General features: G+C 41.7%; 1 protein-coding gene and 1 long non-coding RNA gene across 2 annotated transcripts in view; one reads left to right on the top strand and one right to left on the bottom strand.

Moving 5' to 3' along the window:
* Window positions 1-6,656, top strand: part of LOC130148449 (uncharacterized) — an 18,326-nt gene extending 11,670 nt beyond the window's left edge. Inside the window, exon 5 of the long non-coding RNA XR_008821560.1 lies at window positions 5,601-6,656. This is a non-coding gene — a long non-coding RNA (uncharacterized LOC130148449). The remainder of the gene's footprint in view (window positions 1-5,600) is intronic.
* EMP2 (epithelial membrane protein 2) overlaps window positions 1-20,190 on the bottom strand; it is a 23,113-nt gene extending 2,923 nt beyond the window's left edge. The window contains exons 1-4 of the mRNA XM_056337029.1: window positions 20,002-20,190; window positions 4,199-4,310; window positions 1,934-2,027; window positions 435-581 (exon numbers count right to left, since the gene is read on the bottom strand). Coding sequence (XP_056193004.1) covers window positions 435-581; window positions 1,934-2,027; window positions 4,199-4,276 — 319 coding nt within the window. The 5' untranslated portion in view covers window positions 4,277-4,310; window positions 20,002-20,190. The remainder of the gene's footprint in view (window positions 1-434; window positions 582-1,933; window positions 2,028-4,198; window positions 4,311-20,001) is intronic.

Here is a 20,190-nt window from a genome sequence, read left to right as displayed (position 1 = left end):
TTTCAGGACACATTTTCACTTTCTTTGGAATGGACTAAATCTGAAGTGCTGCTGTTTATTTATGTCATTTGCAGCAAACACAAAATAATTCTGCACACCTGGATAGTTTTAAAGACTAACAAAAAGTTAAGGGAATACTGTTACTGCCTGTAACGATTACAGTTATTTAATCTGTTCAAGTTCAGAATCTCAGAATCTTTCCCTTTAAAGTTTAAATGACTTTACTCTGAGCAGTGATGTCATCCATGTTTTAACTGCCTAAATAGTACAGAATAGAGAAGTTCACTGTTTAAACAAATACGAAGGATAAGCTCTGGCCTCAAGAGCCCTACAAATTTCTCATGCAGCTCATTCTTTTGGAAACGTTTTTCCCCTTCCCTTTCATACTTTAATGTAAACAACATTAAAGTCACAAGTGTTGAAAAATCACTCACATGACAGAAGCTGGATAATAGAGGTTAGCACAAATCTTTCTCCTTGCTTTAGACGGAAGAGTTGAAGAATGAAAACCAGAAATGCCACACAACAGAAAATAGTAGATAGGATCATGGTGGCCTGAACAGCCTGAATTGATTGATATTCTGCAAAAACAAAAACAGCCTTGATTAAAAATATGGTTTCTCTCTTTGCCTACTCCTGCAGAGGGGCAGAGCTATGTTATGTAAAGCAGGAGTTCAGCGGATACAGCTGTGCGTGCATTGCCTAGGGTGGTTCTCCTGTGCTTCCTTGGCGTTAATACCGCCCATCGATTAAGGATTTTTACAAGCTTTTCATAAAACTGAATAAAAATACTGAAGAAACTATTTCTCCCACACCACATCCTCTGCTACCATGAACGTACTAAGAGCACAGTGAAACTGCCAGGTGTCCCAAACGGCTTACAAAGCAGACCCGAGCCTCTCACCAGACCTGAGACAGCTCTGTCCAGGAAGATGTAACCAGACAGGATATCCACACTCGGCACAGAAGATTCCTTTGATTCAGGTTTTGCACCCTGTCAAATACTTCCCTATAACTAGGAGCTAAAGTTTCCAATTAAATTTGTAACTACATCTAGTTGCTCTGTGTAACTTTGCTGCAATGACACAGACAAGCTAAGCCACACAGGTAAGCTCCTTAGGGCACCTCTCCTCTAGCGTAGCTACACTGCAGATAGTCGGTCTGTGAACAGCAGACACACCTGAGCTACTTATAATCTAGCTCGTTTGGGTACCTAATTTCAAGGAATGCATAGTAATACAGACATCAAATGCAAATTCATTAAACTCATGTTAGCTTAGATATGCCTGTGCGTAATGGATCATCTCACTGCAGCACTGAAATGCCCTAAAACAACCTGATGCTTGGAAAGCAAAGTCACTTTGTGGGTACGTGGCTCTTCAAGTCATCTACCTCTTTAATATACACAAAGATAGAAAGTGTAGAAATAAAGTAAATGTAACATTTTGGATTTTTTTTATTTTTTGTAAAGCAGGAGTTTGGGCTGTGCTTTATATTAAGTCCTCTTGTATTCTGACTTTCTTCCACTTTCCCCCCTATTCTACACAGCCAGTATTTTTAGGTTCTTCTTTGAAAGTTAAAGTTAAATTCTGAGGCAAATCCTATCACTTTAGCCACACTTTTGGATAACTTCACTGGTTTTACCAGATCTGGTTTTTTAAGAATTCTTTATCACTCATTATTAGTTTGTGTTTAGTCTCTTGCACTGGGTTTTCAAGTGCACTTGACAGTTTCCTCTGTCTTTCTCTAACAGAAACTGTTGGAAGAGTTTGCTTTTCCAAATGAAAAGCCAGTATTAAAGTTGCCAGAAGTCCTGAGCAGTTGCAGCATGCAGATTTTTGAACAAATGTATTATTGCCCCTGCAAATTTCATAGCGATTTCACCAGATCTCCTGCTAAAGGAACCAAGACATGGGCACAGAGAGACACTCACCCTGGAATTGGTCAGTAATAGCCACACAGGTGCTAGTATTCATGTCACAGATTCTCCAGACATCTGTAGAAAAATTATCTCCTACCCACCAGGCCTGTGAAATAAAAGTAAAGGGCTCTTACAGGGAGAAAAAACCCAAACCACAACAAAAAACACCCACAAAGCTCCTTTGTACCAGTGTATCCTGATCAGACGCATCAGCTGGAACAAATTTCTGTTCATTTTTGATACTTAACTCTCAAACTAAATGTGAGATCTAATGGAATTTTGGAATGAAGGGTGTATCATTCATTATTCACCTATCACTTTCATTTTAGACCTGTGTAAAGTAGAAAAGGGAATAGATGGCAATCTTAAACACCCCAAAGCACAAGGGATTTTCCACTGTTTGGGCAGAAATTTTGGATAGTCAGTGATTACTCACTCCTTAAGATACCTAGACGAGATCTGCTTTGTTCATCCAGACCCTGCTTAGGATGCACAACTCTTTAAAGGCACAGCATTTTTAAATTTGCTGGAAATAGCAGGGTATACATCTATGAAACAGAAACCCTCTATAAATTTTCTGGTTCCTGACACTGAATTGAATCAGTCCCAACTTAATGTAGCTGTGCTGTCAATGTGCAAATGCAGTATGTACTCTGTGGCATCTGACTGGAAGTGGCTAGCGACAACTTAAGATCCTTCTGTGGTAGTTCTATTTTGATGTTTTAACATGTAACACAAAATGGAACTAAATGTTTGAACAGATTTTTACAGTAGCCTGGGAAATGCCAAGCACTCCACACAAGTGGCATTTCCTCAGGAAACCTATTCCCATTCTGATAGCTACCCAGGCCCTTGTTTTGACTAGAGTTGGAAAAATAAGACTTTTAAATATGATTCCTAATAGTATCTGCTGTTTAAATAAGCATTCCAGAAACCTCACAGTTTACCGCGCAGCTCTGAAAACAATACTGCAGTAAAAACTATAAAATATTTTAATAGACGTAGGTGTATTAGTAAGTGTTCTAAGAAAAAGCATTACTTTCTTTGCACGCCACTCATTTGCATTTTGCAGTCCAAGTTCAGTATACTATTTTTCAGCTCTGAGCACTATTTATTTTCATGACTATAAAAAGCCTCTGAAGAGGATAAAATCTAATAGAAAGTGCTTACACAGTTTAAGTTCATAATTGTTTAAAGGTAACTAATGACACAAAGCAGAATGCATGGGGTTTTATTTCTATAACAATTTTTTTTTGTATGTATCAGAACTGAACTAAGAATAAGTTGCTTTGTCCACTGACCTAGCTTTCTAACTATTCAAAAGAAAGGGTAAGACAACCTGCTTCAGTGCTCAATTAATAACCTCCTTCAACAGAACAAATCAACCAGCTGACTGAAAGATAACATCTGCGTTTGTACAATTTTGCAACAAAAAGTTATGGGTAATATATCATTTCAGTTGGAACACAGTCTTGGAAAAGATTATGGGATTCACACCAGCTTCACTGAGTACAGTAAAGTATTTTCAGCAGAAAATTCTTTTAACCCTAAAAGCCTGCACGTACACTGAAACTCTTAAGAGACAGAAAGACTCCCAGTGCACCGGTAAGAGTACCAATCATGACAGTGGACTTTTTGGAAAGAGGAAAAATCATTTAAGGGCTAGGTGTAAATCTGGGAGGTAAATTCTTTCTGGTCACAAAAACGAAAAGGAAATTTGAAAAGAGTGTAACATAAATTATTTTAAAACTTTGTGCTGAAACCGCTTCACCCAAATGGAAACTAAAAAATTCATGGTGTCTCTTTCATGATTTAAGTGAGCATCTTGGACAACCATTCCTGAGGCAAAGCATACCTTGACTGAAATTACCCCCATGCATCAGTCACGAGCTATTTGGCTTCATACATTCACCACAAAGAGACGACAGATTCCCCCCACCCTTTCCCTCATATCTAGCTGAACCAAGTATACCTCTACATACTCCCTGGCCGAGTACCTCACAGGGGAGATTAGCTGCACAACATGGGCTTATAACATGATGTCATACAAATGCATGGCATGTACTTGTATAGTCTTAATCCATGTGTACCAGCAGCATACCTATTCAAGCAAGGCATTTGTGATACAAAAAGGTATAAGGAGACCAGGGTGCCTAACAAAGTTCAGTGTTTTTAATGAGCAAGTTGAAGACAACTAGGAGAAGAATACTTCCATTTTTATGAAGCAAAGAAAAAAAAATGTGTGTTTGAGAGAGAAAGAGAAGAAATTATACTTACATTGTCAATAGTTGAGATGAACAGCAGTGCTGCCGAGGTTATGTGAAACACAATAATGAAAGCCAGAAGAATCAACATCCTTGATCTGTGGAGGCTTTAGTTTGAGATAAATCTGTTAAAAATAAGAGCATATATGAACTGTCTTTAAAAGCTGTCAACAGATCAACCTGTCATTACTCTATTTCACTGTGGCTGTGAGTAGTCAAGGTCAGCGTGAGTGCGTTTCAGAGCGCGGTGCTGTGAGTTAGGAACACTATACGCAGTTTGAGTCCACAGCAGGCATTCTTTCTCCAGAGATAAAAGATTTCACCTAATCAGACTTCACATCACCATAATAGCTTTCTGTTTGTTGTATGTGATACGTAACTAGCATCACTGCTTTTAAAATGAATCACAGCTTGAAATGCAGCCAAGAGGCATATTTTGCAACCTGCCAGTAGGATGGTTGCAGTGAGTAAACACACAGGAAAGTTTCTTTCTGTGTGCCTCTCCAGCAAGGATATAAAACTCCTTCTTGTTTACTTTTAGAGAAGTAGTTTTCAAATTACAGCCTCATTTGCATGTGATGCTGGAATTTCCACTGGCTATAGCAAAGTCTTGTTTCAACCATGCTTTCAAAGTAGGAAGAAATGCAGATTCCAAAACGGAGCTTGTAGAACAAAATGAAGTGCACCAAGAACTACCTCTGAGATTCAGTAACAGCTATGTTGTACCTTAGGTTTCATATAGGTTGTCCTTTGTTCATTGAGTTACAAGTTTTATCCATTGATGAATGACTTTGGGCTACCATTTTCTCCAATATATTGCTCTGACTGGTAGGGCTGAATAAACCCATTAGTCATGTAAGAATCCAGTTAGTTACTTCATGTCACTTAATACTCTCTCTAGTCTACCTATCATCTTCATACCCTACCTAACCTATTTATTACCATTTCACATCTCAAATGAAAAAGAAAAAAATCTTATTTACAAAGGAAACACAAAGTTTATTTGAACTGAAATCCCCAGGAAATCTGTGGGCATATAACAAATAGGTTAGGGAAAACTACTGTTACTAATACACAGAAATGCACAGTTGTTGGGTATATCTATTACCTTTTTCTTCTTGTTGTGTAAAAGGGCTTGCCAATTAATATGCTATATTCTATACGGAATCTGCAGTCTTGCAGGTATTTTCTTTGCATATCACGTCCACCATTCTGTAGCACTATCTGCATGTTATCACTTATCAGTACATTAATGCATGTTTCTCCACTTCTGCTTTGAACACAATCTCTTATGCCAAATGATCCCATTCACATAACAGAGCAAACATCCAGAGAAAAAAGCAGTTAGGATTTTCTTTAAGACTTCTGTGATTTTTTTCATGTCTAACCCTCTCTCCCCTGGTGCCATTTACCAGAACTACAAGCCACATGGAGAACTGAAACAGATAAAAGGACTACTTTAACAGCATTTTAAAGCAGCTCCACTGGCACTCTCATCAAGCCAAAATACAACTGCTCTGCACAACTGGGACAAAATGGTAACAGAAAGCATATAAACACACTGAATAGAGACCAGAAGTTCCAGACTGATCCTTTGCATCTACACCACAGTATAGTGTTTCACTGCGGTACAGCGCTACAACAAACACGAAGCCAAACAGTATTACAGTGTTTTTGAGAAATAAAAATTAATTGGATAACCTTATATCTGTATCTAATTGGGATGACTGTATGGGAAAGCTAAGTCAAATCCTGAAAGAAGGTCAGCAGCTAGTCAAGTTTTCACTCCTTCCCATCTTCTCAGTTAAACTTTGCCTTCTCAGCCACAACAAAGAAGTGGTAATTTCCTCCAAAGAGACGATTCTGCTGTATGACTCAAGATCCTCTGCATCTACTTCTGCTTCTAGAAATGTCATTCATGGCTCTGTATCGAGTCTTCTTGAATGAAAGGAAGGAAGAAGGAAAAGAAGATATTTTGTGGTTTTGTATAATGCCACATCAAAATATTTTCATTGTGAAATGTACCAGTCTTCACACAGCACTCTTGTCTTGTGGTTGGGTTTTTTTCTGAGTTTCATGTGTTGCACCGATGGTATCTAAGCAGACAATAATGCAACAGTCATCTGCCATATAAGGAGAATCAAATTGTACTCAGTATTATTTTAAAAATAACAATGCAATTTCATCTTATTACATGAAGCATCATACAATAAGAGACAGAAAAATGTAGCCTAATTAAAACCAGTCTTGCAAAATCATGCCATTGCCAGCACAGAAAAATCCACTTAATCTTCAGTCACGTGAATGTTTTTGTTTTACTGCTTTCAGCCATAAACAGAAGCATTTCAAACAGGATGGAGAAACATGTATTGGTGGTGAGAAGACTTCTTATGTTTTACCCAAATAAAGCCAAGATCGAATGAAAGAGTTGGGGTTTTTTTGTCTTTACAAAAAAAAAAAAAAAAAGAAAAGGACAGTAAGAACAGTCTGATGTTTCTGTTCTGAAGAACCTTCGTAACAGCCATTTTTAGATACTCCTCCTGACTCGCTGGCAATGGCTCCCTTCATGAGCTGCTACAACTTCTGTGCACGCAGTGCTACAACTATACGCAGACCGGGGAATTAAATACGCTGGGGGGAAAGGAAGGAGACAGACCAGTTCCAAGTAATAATACCAGATAAAGACAACAAGAGCTTGTTACTCAATCTGTCATGCCTGAGCGGGAATCCCAGAAGCGCACAGAAAGATTTGTGGGCTTCAGTCAGTCCTAGCAACTTTCTCTTTCCATGGAGTCCAGGCAGGAGCGTCTCTGGTTCGTCACAGCCTGTGCCAGGAGTAACAAGGGGAGGAGAGGCTCCCAGCTAAACTGTGCCCAGGAGGAACAGCGCAGCTCCCTTCTTCTAAGATGCAGCCAGCAATGAAGCAGCAGCTCCTACAGCATCTGCATCCCTCTCAAGGCAGAACTTCTGGACTTCATCTCTCAGGGGGGACTATTAGCAATCAGTCCTCCTCCACTCCAGACAATGCTGGAATCTAAGGGTCTATTTTGGAGACTCAAGATCCTTCCACTCTCTCAGCTGGAAGCTCTTCCTTCCCCAATCCGCTGAGAACAGCCTGCCTGGGTACCTCTCCTAGCAGCAGGCAGCACCTTTCCTCTCTCTATAAGCAAGGGAAGGACACAGTTACGTTTTCACACAGAGAATTTCTGAGAACACTGCATTAACATTCAGAATTCTTACTTTAATAATTCATGACTAACCAAACACTTTGGTAACATCCTATTCTGCACACTAGCTGCAGTCTTCTTTGTTTCTTATTCACCACTAACTGTTTCTCAGGGCTCTCTTCAGGTTCTTTTAGCAACAGCTGAAACCCTTGCAGAAACATGTCAAACCAAGACTGCCACCTGGCAGTGGCTTTTGCCTCGCTCTTTTGAAATGGAGGGTACCTGCAAGAACAAATAAGGTAGCACTACTGTTTAACCAGGCTGAACTAATTCTGCTCCCCAGAACAGCCAGCAATTTGGCTTAGATTACAATTTTACCACCTCTTACATTCAATTTTTGCAGCCATAAGAAAATATTGCTTAAAAGGGGATTTTAATAAAAACAGAAAATAGACTTTTACCTCTCATAAATTTGGGAATCTAGTATTTTGTACTGTTGCATAGAACAAGAATCTGCAAACAACTACATTAAGAAGATGCACAGGAATGATCAGACTCTTCCAAGTACAACTTTGGTATCAGTGTGTGATGTGATAGGGGATTCTGTAGTATTTTTTCCCATAGCTGTTTTGCAGCTTTGGAAGCACTGCCCTATTATCAGTGCTAATACGCGCTGCTATGAAAAGGTTTCGTGCTCTTACAGGAGTCTTGCTCTTTAAGTGAAGCATTACTCAACTCTTCTGTTTTAGTTTCTTGATTATAGGCAAGAATATTTGTATGTATCAAAAAAAGCTTCCTGGGCAGAGTAATTTTTTACTTTCTATCATTTGCAGTAGTATGTACTAAGCTCTTAAGTCAAGGTGTTTCTGATGTTTAAGTACACTGCCTTTAGGCATGGAGGAAGACTGGGATGATGCAACAGATACTGTTCATCATTTCCCGAAGTGGTTTGAATTCTTTTAATAAGTTTTTTGCGCACACAAGAAAAGCTTTTTGGACACACTATAGTTGTCTTTTAATAGAGATGATGGAGCCACTCTTCTCAGAAGTACAAGATGAAAAGACTAGAGGCAACAGTCACAAGTTGCAACAAGGAATATTCCAATTGTGAAAAATGTATTAATTATACTCAATGAGCATGATTAAGTACTGGAGCAGGGCCCAAGAGGCTGTGGGATCTCCATTCTTGGATATCTTCATAACTTGACTGGAACAAGGTCCAGAGCATCCTGAGCTAGCTCCCTGCTTGGAGCAGGGGTCTGGACTACAGACCTCCAAAGGCCCCTTCCAGCTCTGCTCTCTTGTCAATCTGTAGCTACTTCAGGAGCTCCCTGTACTGATCTCCAGCAAAGCTCTGACAAAGGAGAACACAAAATCTGACCTTGCTCATCACAGGTGACAGTAAAAACAGATTTTGGAGTTATAGTCTTCAGTTGAAAGCCTCAGCATTTAATACCACTTTACAAAGTAAGTCATAAGGCAGAAATGTACAGGTACAGCCGAGTTAGAAGCGCAGACTGCCACTGAATCCAGAAAGAGTAGGTTATGAGAATCCTGCTGAACACATCCAGATTTGCTCTGGTAATAAGGTTTCCCACAAATGCTGTTAAGTTGCAGGATAGTTACACAAAACACATTGAAAACAGAAGGAAAGTTATATTAACAACAAAGGTTTTTTCAATTAGTGCAGAAGAACTCTTTCTCAGTAATACTCCAATGCTACCTTACTTTGCCCAGGGATGATAAATGCAGCAGTCACGCCTATCTTTAAACTTTTCAGTAATGCAGACTATTGGAAGCAGTTTTGTTATGAGAGCCTGATGTGCTTTACAAGAGGTGGCTAAGACGGGCCTCTGCTATAATCTAGACATGCAAAGGCAAGTATATTTTTACAAGATAAAACAGTACGACAATCACAGAACTGCACAGCAAAAAACGTATCCAGTGCAGGGTTCCCAGAATCTCTGTATTGTAGTAAGCAAACACATTACAAAACTGTATTGCCTCCCAATGTCAAATTCCGCACACACATCCCCCCATCCCCACGCAAAAAGAAAAAAAAAAGCCTCAGTTTATCTTTAAGATAAAGTTTATCTTTAATGTCCAACAGTACAAACATGCCTATTTGATTTTTTTTCTGTTTAGTACACCGAGCAAGCAAAAAGGAAAACTTTGTCTTTGACAGGTCTTAGCAGAAGGGTTATCACTCTTTCCAGTCCAGATCTCATTCCCGCAACCCGTGCTTCCATTTCTTTCCATGCAGTTAAACGCTGCTGCCAGGCTATTTTTCATGTTTGTGCATACTTGACTTTTGCAACCAGAGAAACGATGTACATAGTACAGCATGTTTACCCTGTGCTTATTTGCATTGAGAAGGCTAAAGTTTATCCTACAACATTGTCTGCTGCCCTCACTTCCTAAAATCAAGTCAGTTTTTTCTATCATCTTCATCTGAGTACCTGTACAAAGAAAATCTCAACACAGAAAATTCTGGTTTATACTCCTAGAAACACGGGCAAAACACTGCAGAACAGCTCCTGCTCTGTACAGACCAAGGCTGGAGATGTGCAGGCTGCTCAACACCCACACTCAGTGTCCTGTAAAGACACACCCAAAGGAAGGGGTAGAGGATCTTGCTAAACAAGTTACCATACCTGCAGCTTTCTGCACCAAGATTTTTTCATTGCAACTAGAACAGCAGGTCTTTGGGCCATCAACAAGCACTCGATTCAGCTGGACTTTCTTGAAGTCACTGGTGTAAAACCGAATCAAAGCAAGCCTTCTTAATTATCAATTCTTCTGCCCTTTGGTGCTATAATTAAGTCAGTGTATGTAAAATTAGAAGAAAAAGCTTGTATACTGGTGGCATGAGAAGTCTGTCATCTTGTGATGCATCATCTGATGTTTGGATTTACATGATAATAACTTCATTTTGCTCAGTGTTCTTGTGCCACATCCCGTGGTGTCTCATGACAGAGAACTCAGCAGTTGGCTCATGTTTTGCCTGTACCATTGTCTCTAACTTGCATAAAATCCCCTGGTTTATAAGAACCTGAGTGATACTGTTCACTTTTTTTTTCCCCCTTTTTTTTTTTGTTTTTTAACCTCCTCTGTTTCTCTTGTGTGATTCTCAGAACTGGAACCAAAAGTGAATTAAGTTCAGACAGCAGAGTTTCTCCCAAACTAGCAAAAGCTTTGAGGGTTTCAACAATCCTCTAATACCTAAATATCAACCAACATAAAGGACAAGAAAATCAGGAAATTTAACACCAAGAGAATAATTATACCAGTTGAAACAACTTACTCCAATTTCATTATTTCTTCTGCCTGATTTAATTTAACAGTTGGGAACACCAACATTACAAGATATAATTTACTGAGTGATATTCCTTAAAATGAGGCAGATAATATCCAAACTCTCATACTTTCTTTCTACACTTTGTCCTTTCAGCGTTCTCCAAGCTGACTTGTGTCTGTGGTATCTGCACGTTAATCTATCATTTGAGTAATTTCCATTGGATCATCTGTCTGTCATTTTTTGTTGCTGCAGGGTTAACCTGGCCACATGCCCGAGCTGCCGGGCTGGCCTCATGCACATGCCCAGCACAGCAGCCCATCCTCACTGTCCTCAGTGTTTCTGCGCACCCCTGTGTGTTGCTCTGCACATTCCCCAGCTGGGAAACGATCCAAATGTGTCCATGTCAGGTACAGAAGAATCCTTCTATCATGCAAGAAGTCTGGAAAAGATAAATACATCCTTGTACCTTTCTTTCTTATTTTTTCCTGTGTCATCAATGCGTATCGAAAAAGAAAAGAAAATACAACTAAAGCAATCTAGTTCTATTTTAGATGATGACTTGGGAGCCTTACTTTCCTAAACTAGCCTTTAAACATTTCATAGGACAGGAGAGCTAATCTTGAAGCTAACACTGCATGTAGGTTTATAAACAACACACAAAGGTTTTGCTGCCAGTAATTCCTGAAAAACCTACTGAAAGTTCTCTGGTGCATGAAGTGAGGTACTCACAGGTGTACAAACTACACAGATAATGGGTTTTCTCTTTTATTAAAGTCTTATTGATAAGTGTAATTCAGTAATTAAAACTACAGGTCTACCAACAGATGTGGAAGTCCGTATTTGTGCTCACATACTCTGTTTTCAGGGGATCAAATACACTGTAGAACTGGACCCCACCTGACATATTCTTCACGGTCAGGCATAGATTCAAATGCTGACCTCGTTCCATGCTCAGATACTACAGAGCTAACAGTGAATACAGAAATGATATGTCCTCTTTCAGTCAGTGATCTCTTTAGCCAGCTAGCAAACCTCCAAGAAGTGCTGGCTGACTCTGACTAGACCTCTATAATATTGAGTGGGAACCCAGGAGGGAAGGGCAAAATAAGAGTTGCAGCAGGTGGGCGCCCACCCAGTTTTTTCCTGGTATGAAGCTAAGCATGAAGAACAATGTACACTCGTCAAGAAATAAGATTTCAGGCTCGTGCTTGACACCGGACTTGGAATCAAGAGGGCTAAGTGTTTAAGTGTCCTGTCAGACACCATCAGCTCTTTGGCTTACGAGCAACTGGTTAATTGAGAACACATACAAGCTCATAGCTTTTTGTGCTACCTATTTTACGTGGAAGGAAAAGAGCTTGTCACTTACACTTACAGCTGCTTTTCAAAGTCCTTCACCACAAACCAAGGAAATCAGAAGGAAATGAAACAATGTTCCCTGCACACAATTACTGTAAAGAATGGGGGGGGAGGGGGGGGGATCAATACAGCAAAAAAGTAATTCCCAGTATTTTCTAGAGCTCTATTCAAATTACGTTTATGCTTTCTTAACTCAACGGCAGAAAATGAAAGTAGGCTCATTCTGCCAGATCTCTGTTGGTGCCCTTGCAGCAGGCTGTTAAGGCCCAGCAACCTCCAGCACAATTAAAGCGGTCAGCTTGTTGTATGTTGACAGTGAAATACAGGGGCTTGGAGACAAACTGGCAAGCTATGGTATGACCTAGCTTTTACCCAACTTCTTCCAGAAAACCTTGCCTTGCATCCAAAGCCCTGAGGTCTGCTTGTTGTGTGCACCAAGATTAATATAAGTATGTACCCATAGCTTAATAAAGCCTTTTGTTACTATGGCAGCTAGGTGTTTGTCCATCCCATTGCTACTCTGTGGGCCTGCCCGAACAACAGTAAACTTACAGTGAATAAGCTCATGTTCTTGGCCTACCTACCACTTTTGTGTGAGGGGATCCTAAAGCACCCTTTCAGCTTTTTCTGAATCTATTTCATAAACACTAAATCTTAGCTCCTCCTCAGAAACCCTGTTTATCAAAAGCAGAACAGACCCTGCTTACAGGTTAGGCTGGCAGATCTTCCCTAGACTTCCTCCGTTCCTTCTCACTGTCCTCCTCACCAGATCTATGCTATTAAACCACAACTCCAAAGTCAGGGAAATTATAACCCTGCTATCCCATACATATGTTTCCAAACAGAAACAAGAAAAAAAAAACTGCAGCAAAAATGCAAAGTGCTAGCTTTGAGTACTGAAACCCAAAGAAGCTGATGTTTGTAATTTCTTAGGAATGCTTTTAATAAAGTTTTGACCTAAGGATGCCAGCATTGCTGCCACTTTTGTAACTCTGTCAGTCATTTATTTGCAAACAAGCTCTGACTGGGTTTAGACTTGCCCTACCACTCCTTTCACTATGGCCCTACTGTGTGCCCTGCAGAGGGAAGTCACTCTGACACGGAGCCCTTGTGGGCAGGCTGAGCAGAAGAAAGCAGGCAGGACCTTTGGGAAAACACAAGCTAAATGCCCTGTCACAGGCTGGGGAAGTGGCACTTACAGGGAAATGAGCCTTGTGACATCTTACCTGAAAATCTTAAAAAAGTCTCAAGCTTGAAAGATTCAAGACAGACATATTCAAATACTCTAGCAAAACCTGGAAGAGAAATGTTAACACCCACTATATGCTGAGAAGACAATTTAGCAGGTACAGAAGCCAGCGACATACACCAACAGACCCTTGACTACAGGCATATTTGAGTAATAGTCTTTAAGCCTTCACCTTTTCAAAACTGCTCTTCAGAGGGTTTTGGGTGCTCAACAGAAAGACATTTCGCTAGCAGCACAAACCAGCATCTTCCTCAGAAGTGTATCCTTTATATATTCTTCTTAATCTCAAAAGCACTTTTTCTTGTAACTGCGCTTTTACATTAGGTAATCGTCATCTCAGATTTAACCTGTTTATGTCTGCTTCTAAATCCCAGCACAACCCACAGAAGTATAAGGTAGGCTGCCTTATTACTAAGTAATACCTGAAATGGTTACAGTTCACCTCTAATTTCCATCATAGTCCTTGCTTGTCCCCTCCACCATCTGCTTGTCCACCTTCAGTTTTATGCTGAGAGTCACTTGCCTTTGGAAAAATGCTGTCAAAAACTGGTCTTTAATGAAAGATACCCCATGCAGCAATCTGTTCAAGGCATCAGCTCTCAAAGGGCACATAATTGTTTGAGAACACCCAGCAGTAATTTGAAAGAAGGAACTACTTGTATACTGTATTTTCTGGTTTCTTGCAACATATTCTCTCAGCTTTCACGTTACAAAATGTTTGTAACTTGAAGTATGTATGGGTAGAGCTTAATCATATGCTTAGAAGTTGAAAAAAGCACAGATCATTTCAGGCCTTCAATGCATCCTCTGTGCACCAGGTACCACTTCACTATAAACAAAGCTGTGGTACACATTAAAACCTTAACAATCAAGCTGGTCTAAAAGTATTAAAAGCTTGTTTTCCTAAGCTAAACAAGACCAGAACTTCTTGTTCTGACTTTTTCATTTTCAACGACAAACTTGGGATATACTTGCTTGCAGGTCAAGGCAAACACATGGAAGGAAAAAGAAACTGTTTAACCTAAAGATGAAAATAAATGGCTATAAATCGGGTGTGAGCACATTTAGGATGGAGATTATAATTCTTAGAGCTGTCAGGTTCTGGAACAACCTTAAAATCACCACGCCACAGGAAAAAAAAGACCCACCTCCACAAAAAGGGATTATGTGACCCAGCAATTGTGCTAGCAGGGCAGACTTGGTGACTTGAGAGGTTCCTCCAGTTCTGCACTCCTGCGAAAGCTATCCCAGCAGTTTCTCTGAGGTCTCTGTACGTTTTGTAACATGCCTCTGCATAACACCCATGCCCTTGGCATTCTGCTGAATTCTCTCCTGTCTTTCAGAGACTTGAGGCAATGCTGGGAGCCATGCCGACTGTTAATCTGTACAGTGCAGTATTACAAGCGGCAACCATGGGACTGGCGACACACATCCAGCTTCAAGGGAGGACTCATTTCTCAGATGGGCAGTAAAGCTACAAAGAGTGAGCAAGGCCTGTCCCTCTTCTCTGAGGGTGACCCAAGGACCATGGCCTCCCAACACTTGAGCAGTGCTGGGGAACCAGAGAGCTCTCTGCAGCCTGCTGGCACAGCCCTGCCTCTGGCTTGGGCTATCAGACAGCAGTTCACGGAGCCGGGACAATGGCATGGGGGTGTACTGATCAGCTATTCAAGCTATGAGAAGCCTCCTGGGAACCTGCTTCTGAAGCAAATAACTGAACTGAGGTGTGGCCTGGCCTCACCCCTGCTCACTCATTGTGTGGCCACATCTCGGTGTCAAGGTTGTCCCCGTTCAATACCTTGGCAGGGCAGGGAGGGACAGACAAGTATAACACCAGACCCTTTCATCAGGTTGACAGATTAAATGTGTTCTCGGTCTGATCCAATGAAAAGAAGGAGAGAAAAAAAAAAAAGAAAAAAAAAAGTAGACCTGCAGCATTAAAACAGTTCTGAGAGCAAATCTCAGACCCTGAGCTCTACTGACTACAGATTGCTGCTTAACCAGAGATTATTCGAGATACAACTAAACAGCTTGAGTGATTTATGTTGTTCCACCTAATTAACCAACAAACAAAGGCAGAAAAAGTCTGTCTTTCCAGATTCAAAGCAATGCATTTAATTCAGTAGAAATGAAAGCTGATATTGTTTTAACTTTGGCAGATGCTTTATGGAAATTGCTAGCAGTTAAATGTGTTACATTCACTGCTGTAAAATTTTCAAACTGCTTCTTTTGATTTGGCTTTGACTAGCTCTGTATTGAAAATTTTTCGGTTTAGTTATTTCAGAGTTTACACATCATCTATCACGAGCTTGAAAATACATCTCTTTTGACAGTACAACAGTTGGCTATAAAATAAAGAGTGAACTCTTCCATGACTACTACTATTTTGTTTCACAGCAATACTGTAGCATGTGATTGGATTTAATACTCCGCCTACCTTCAGAATGTAATATTTACATTCTAATTTGTAATTGGTGCAATTAAAGTATAATTAAAGGTTGCCATGTGAACTCTACTGGTTCAGGTAGAAGGATTTCTAACACTCGTTTTATTGCACAGTTGAGCACACTAGTTGCACTGCTCTTCTACGCTCTGGCTGCTCTACGGAAACAGAGCCCAGTCACCTCCTGCTACTACCTGCGTCAACTTTGCTCTACCCTGCGGCTCCACCTCAAGCAGGCTGGCCGCCCATATAGCGCTTGGGTCACTGCAGAGCCCCATCTCTCTGTGCAAGCCACAATGACAGGTAAAGGCCCTGTCAAGCATGCTGGCACGTGACAAATGGGCAGGCTCAGCCAGTTCTCTTCAATCTGCATTAGACTCTCCTTGAAGACTCTAGACTTTGGGTTGTTTCTGCGTTTGAATTAAGCAGCTGGTTCGTTGCCTCTATGGATTGAGAACTGTCAGCCTTAGAGATCTGATGAGTCTGCAGCCTGACTGCAGAGACCACCATCAGCACACACATCTCAGCACAGATGCCTGGGTGCTCTGGAAGGTCACTTTCTCCCTGGAAGAAGGCCATAACTTTGATGTATTTCAGGACACTTAACACCTGCATTAAACACCTGAGGGAGTGTTCCTACTGCCCACCTCGGCTCTTTGTGGCCTGTGCAATTCCAAACACAGTGTAGTGTTTAACATCAGTGAAGTAAACCATAAACATATATCCTATAGCCATCTCTAAGGGGTGTTTGAGTCAGTCCACTTTCTGCTCCACCTACAGACTCCTGTGAACACCTCTACACAGCCAGAGGGTTGTATTTTAAGGTCACACCCAAATTATGAGGCTTCACCTGGCATGCACATATCACCATTAAACCTGCCCATGAAACTTCATAGGAAAAATAAAAAGGCATAATTACATTTTCCCCATTCAGTGAAGAAATAATAATTCCTTTGATGGATGAATTCAGGCCATCAGGCTTTCTCTTCAATCCCACCCAGTAAGATCTATTTTCTAAAAATTGAGATGCTTATCTTCCTAGTGAAGTCATGAGCATCACCTGACATATTGAGTTACATTTTACAAAATTATCTTCTTTCTAAAACAGTAAAGCTTTCAACAAAAATAGTGAAGAACTGAGACCCCACCGCAAAGATCACTGGTTTGCTTTGAGCATCCAAAAAAACCCAAAACTAAACCCTAATAAATGCTGAACAGTGCCATGAATGGAATTCCTCAGTGCTGTGCTTGTTTCCCCTGCTTTCCCTCTGAGACCAATCTGATTTCAATAAAAGCTGTGCATTCCTTTCTACTTTCAAATTTGGCTGTGCTGAAGCATCTCATGGATTTTAGTTCCTGTATAACAGAGTGCCTCATTCTGCCGGGTTTTCTTCCAACAGGAACATGGCAGTAGGACCTGTATGTCTTCTGCCAGAAAGCAGTACAGAAGATCTTGTCCCCAGCGACCTACTTATCTCTTTAATTAAACACATTCTTGTACTGATTTAGGTGGTGGTGTCATGTCTTATACGATGCTCAAGACACAAATAGAACATGAAGTTTAAGTGGAAAACCAAACTATACACAAACCACTGAGGTGAAAAGGGCAGAGTCTCTTTGTGCATCCATCGATCTCATTTTTAAATGGACAGGCAAACAGCATTATGAAAGGAGACAGAATACAACTAATAAATATATTTAGCGGAAGTGAAGGAAGGTCTTGCTTCTCTAAATATCCGTATGGGACTCATCACTACAACATCCTTCTAATCATTGTAGGAATACCAAACCCAAGATGGGAAACAACCTTGAGACAAGACAAAAAAGAAAAGCCATGACAATGGAAGTAAGATACAAGGCAACTGTGAAGCGTAAATCAAGGGGTGAAGAGTGCATTAACTGAAAGCAGGCATAAGATGAAGGTAGAGATGTTAATATCTTCTCAGCAATGTCGGCCAGAAACAATATAGCACCTAAGAATTGAGACAGAACCTTTGTCTAAGAGAATGACGCTGCAGCAGCCTTAAGCCTTGACCTGCTCAGTCAGTTGAACAACTTCCTTTATTAACAAGGTTTTAAATCTCTGTAAGCAAACAGAATATGCTGTCTTTCCTCACTGGCAGACCCACAGCATAATCAACACTGTTTGGGTGCTTATGACAGAATTCTTTCCAGAGACCACAAATAAAGAATACAACACCAGCAGTGTCTTGTCTACTGATTGTATGTTGTTTTTATTTTAAATTGTATTAATAGACCATTTTTCTTCCCAAATGAGCATACTAATAAGAAGCTGATCATGCCCTAAGAGTTTTCATGGAATTACTGCATTTCACGTTAAGTTACTGTTCATGGCTATGAGCAGAATAATTCCTGGTTTCCTGGCTGGGCAGACAGCTGACCTGGTAACATCTATGTCAGCCATGCAGCTGACAATAAAATCTGTACAGATCTTTATTCAGCATGGAGAATTATCTTCCCCCAGGTATCCCAACAGTCTCTTCTCCAACTTTATTCTACAAGTTCACAAAGGGATGCAGAGGATAGCAAAAGTTCTTTCAAAAACCTTGAAGCAAAGGTCAAGTCCTTACATCTTACACTGAAAAACCTCACATCAGGTTCTGGTGAATGTTTTCTATATACCTTTGTTTCCACTCCCACTTTGACTTTATAAGCTGCGGTAAGTACCTATATCGCAGCTGCATTCCTTAGCATGGCATTTAATTTGTCACACACTCTTACTAAAAAGTAGCCCAACTCTCCAGTAAACTGCTATTCACGTTTCTCCCCTCACTGAAACTGATGTCCAGTACTCCCCCACCACCATCTGCATGAGCTCCTGCTGGTCTGTGTCTGCAGCCACCTGCCATCTCAGCCCTGGCAGTCCAGCCTCACAGCTCTTTTCCTGAACTACCCTACCCTGCCTGGATGGCAAAGCCTAAATCAACCTCAGAGAGTAGGTCTGGATGGAATAGTCATTACGATCTATTTTATCTGACACAAAAAAACATCTGCTCAGGCAGGCAAGAAGCCTTATTTTACATAGTTAACATACCAGCACTGTACGTACGGAGTCTGAAAGTAACTGAAGAGAAAGTGCTAGTTCTTTTTTTCATAGAAATTAGCTAACCGTAGCTGTTTACTTCCAAAGTTTCTCAAGAAAACTCCAAGAAAATCTAGTGTGTATTTTACACCTATTCAGTGGCTTTCTTCACAGCCCCATACCAAGTCAGTAGATACTTCTAAGATGCTCAACTGCAATAGTTACTGATCATTTACATATTATTCCCATGTGTTGGGGGGGGGGGGAGTACAGGGGCGGGGAAGACCTTTCTGCACTATGTGAACAAGGCATTTCTGCCAAGAAATCAAAGGAGAGGCCAAACTGCAGGCTTCTTGGTGGCAGTGTTCTGTGAGCAGGAGCAAGCCCCGGGTATGCCTGCTGAGGAGTGCAGTGCACTATTCTTCCTAGAGATGTCCAAACAAGGAGCTGACCTCAAAAATTCAACACTCCGTATTACAGACAACCCATGGTACTGAAAGCTGCCTGTCTGGTAGCTGGCACATAACCTCCCATGTATAAGTTGGTCATTACAGATAGAGAAAACCCCCAAAAAACAGCAGTGAGAAAGACAGACTGGCTTATTAAAACTGTAGTTTGACTCAAGTGGAAAAACGTTTAACGCTGGCAAAAACTTCGTAATGCAAAATCTGCACTGAATTATACATGAGTGTATTTTCCTTCCACTGGAGGGGGTAGTTGCCAAAATCAACCAAACGTTATTGTAGTACACCAAACTCCACTTAGTGTACATAAAAAAAAAAAAAAAAAAAAAAAAGGGAAAACAGAGCTGTCCTGCGGAGACAGCGAACTTTCTGCCGGCTTGGCCCAGCCCTTCGGTCACTTGCGAGAGCCCGGTTTTCCCGCCCTGTCCCGGCGCCCGGCGCTCTGCGCGGGTCGCGCCGCCGGGGAGCGGGGCCGCGAACCGGGAGCGGGGCCGGGGAGCGGGACCGGGGAGCGGGGAGCAGGGCCGGGGCCGGGGCTGGGGCAGCAGCCCACCCGGCTGGCGTCAGAGCGAGCCCGCCTCCCCCGACAGGCTGCCCGGCGCAGCGGCCGCCGACGTGCCGAAATAAAACTTGTTTCCTAGTAAACAAATACCTTGACTTTTACTGACACACACACGCGCACACACACACTTCTGGCGGCCTCTCCCCCCCCGCCTGGCTCAGGCACCCGCGCCGCCGGCGGCGCCCCCGCCCCGCGCAGCCCCGCGCCCCCCGCCCGGCCCAGGCTACTCACGGGCGCGGCGCGGGGCCGGCGGGCAGCACTCCGCGCGGGCTGCGACCGTCTGGCGGCGGCGGCGGCGGGTGCCTCCCGCCCGCCCTCCTGCAGCAGTGATGTCAGAAGCGAACTGGGTGTGGAAAGAAAATAATTTTCAACAGTGCCCCTCCGCCGCCTGCGCGGGCAGAGGTGTGCGTGCGAGCCTGT

This window comes from Falco biarmicus, chromosome 4 (assembly GCF_023638135.1).
Source record: "Falco biarmicus isolate bFalBia1 chromosome 4, bFalBia1.pri, whole genome shotgun sequence".
Lineage (NCBI taxonomy): Eukaryota > Metazoa > Chordata > Aves > Falconiformes > Falconidae > Falco > Falco biarmicus.
The sequence above is the reverse complement of the archived record's forward strand: the minus strand, read 5'-3'. Positions and strand labels throughout refer to the sequence as shown.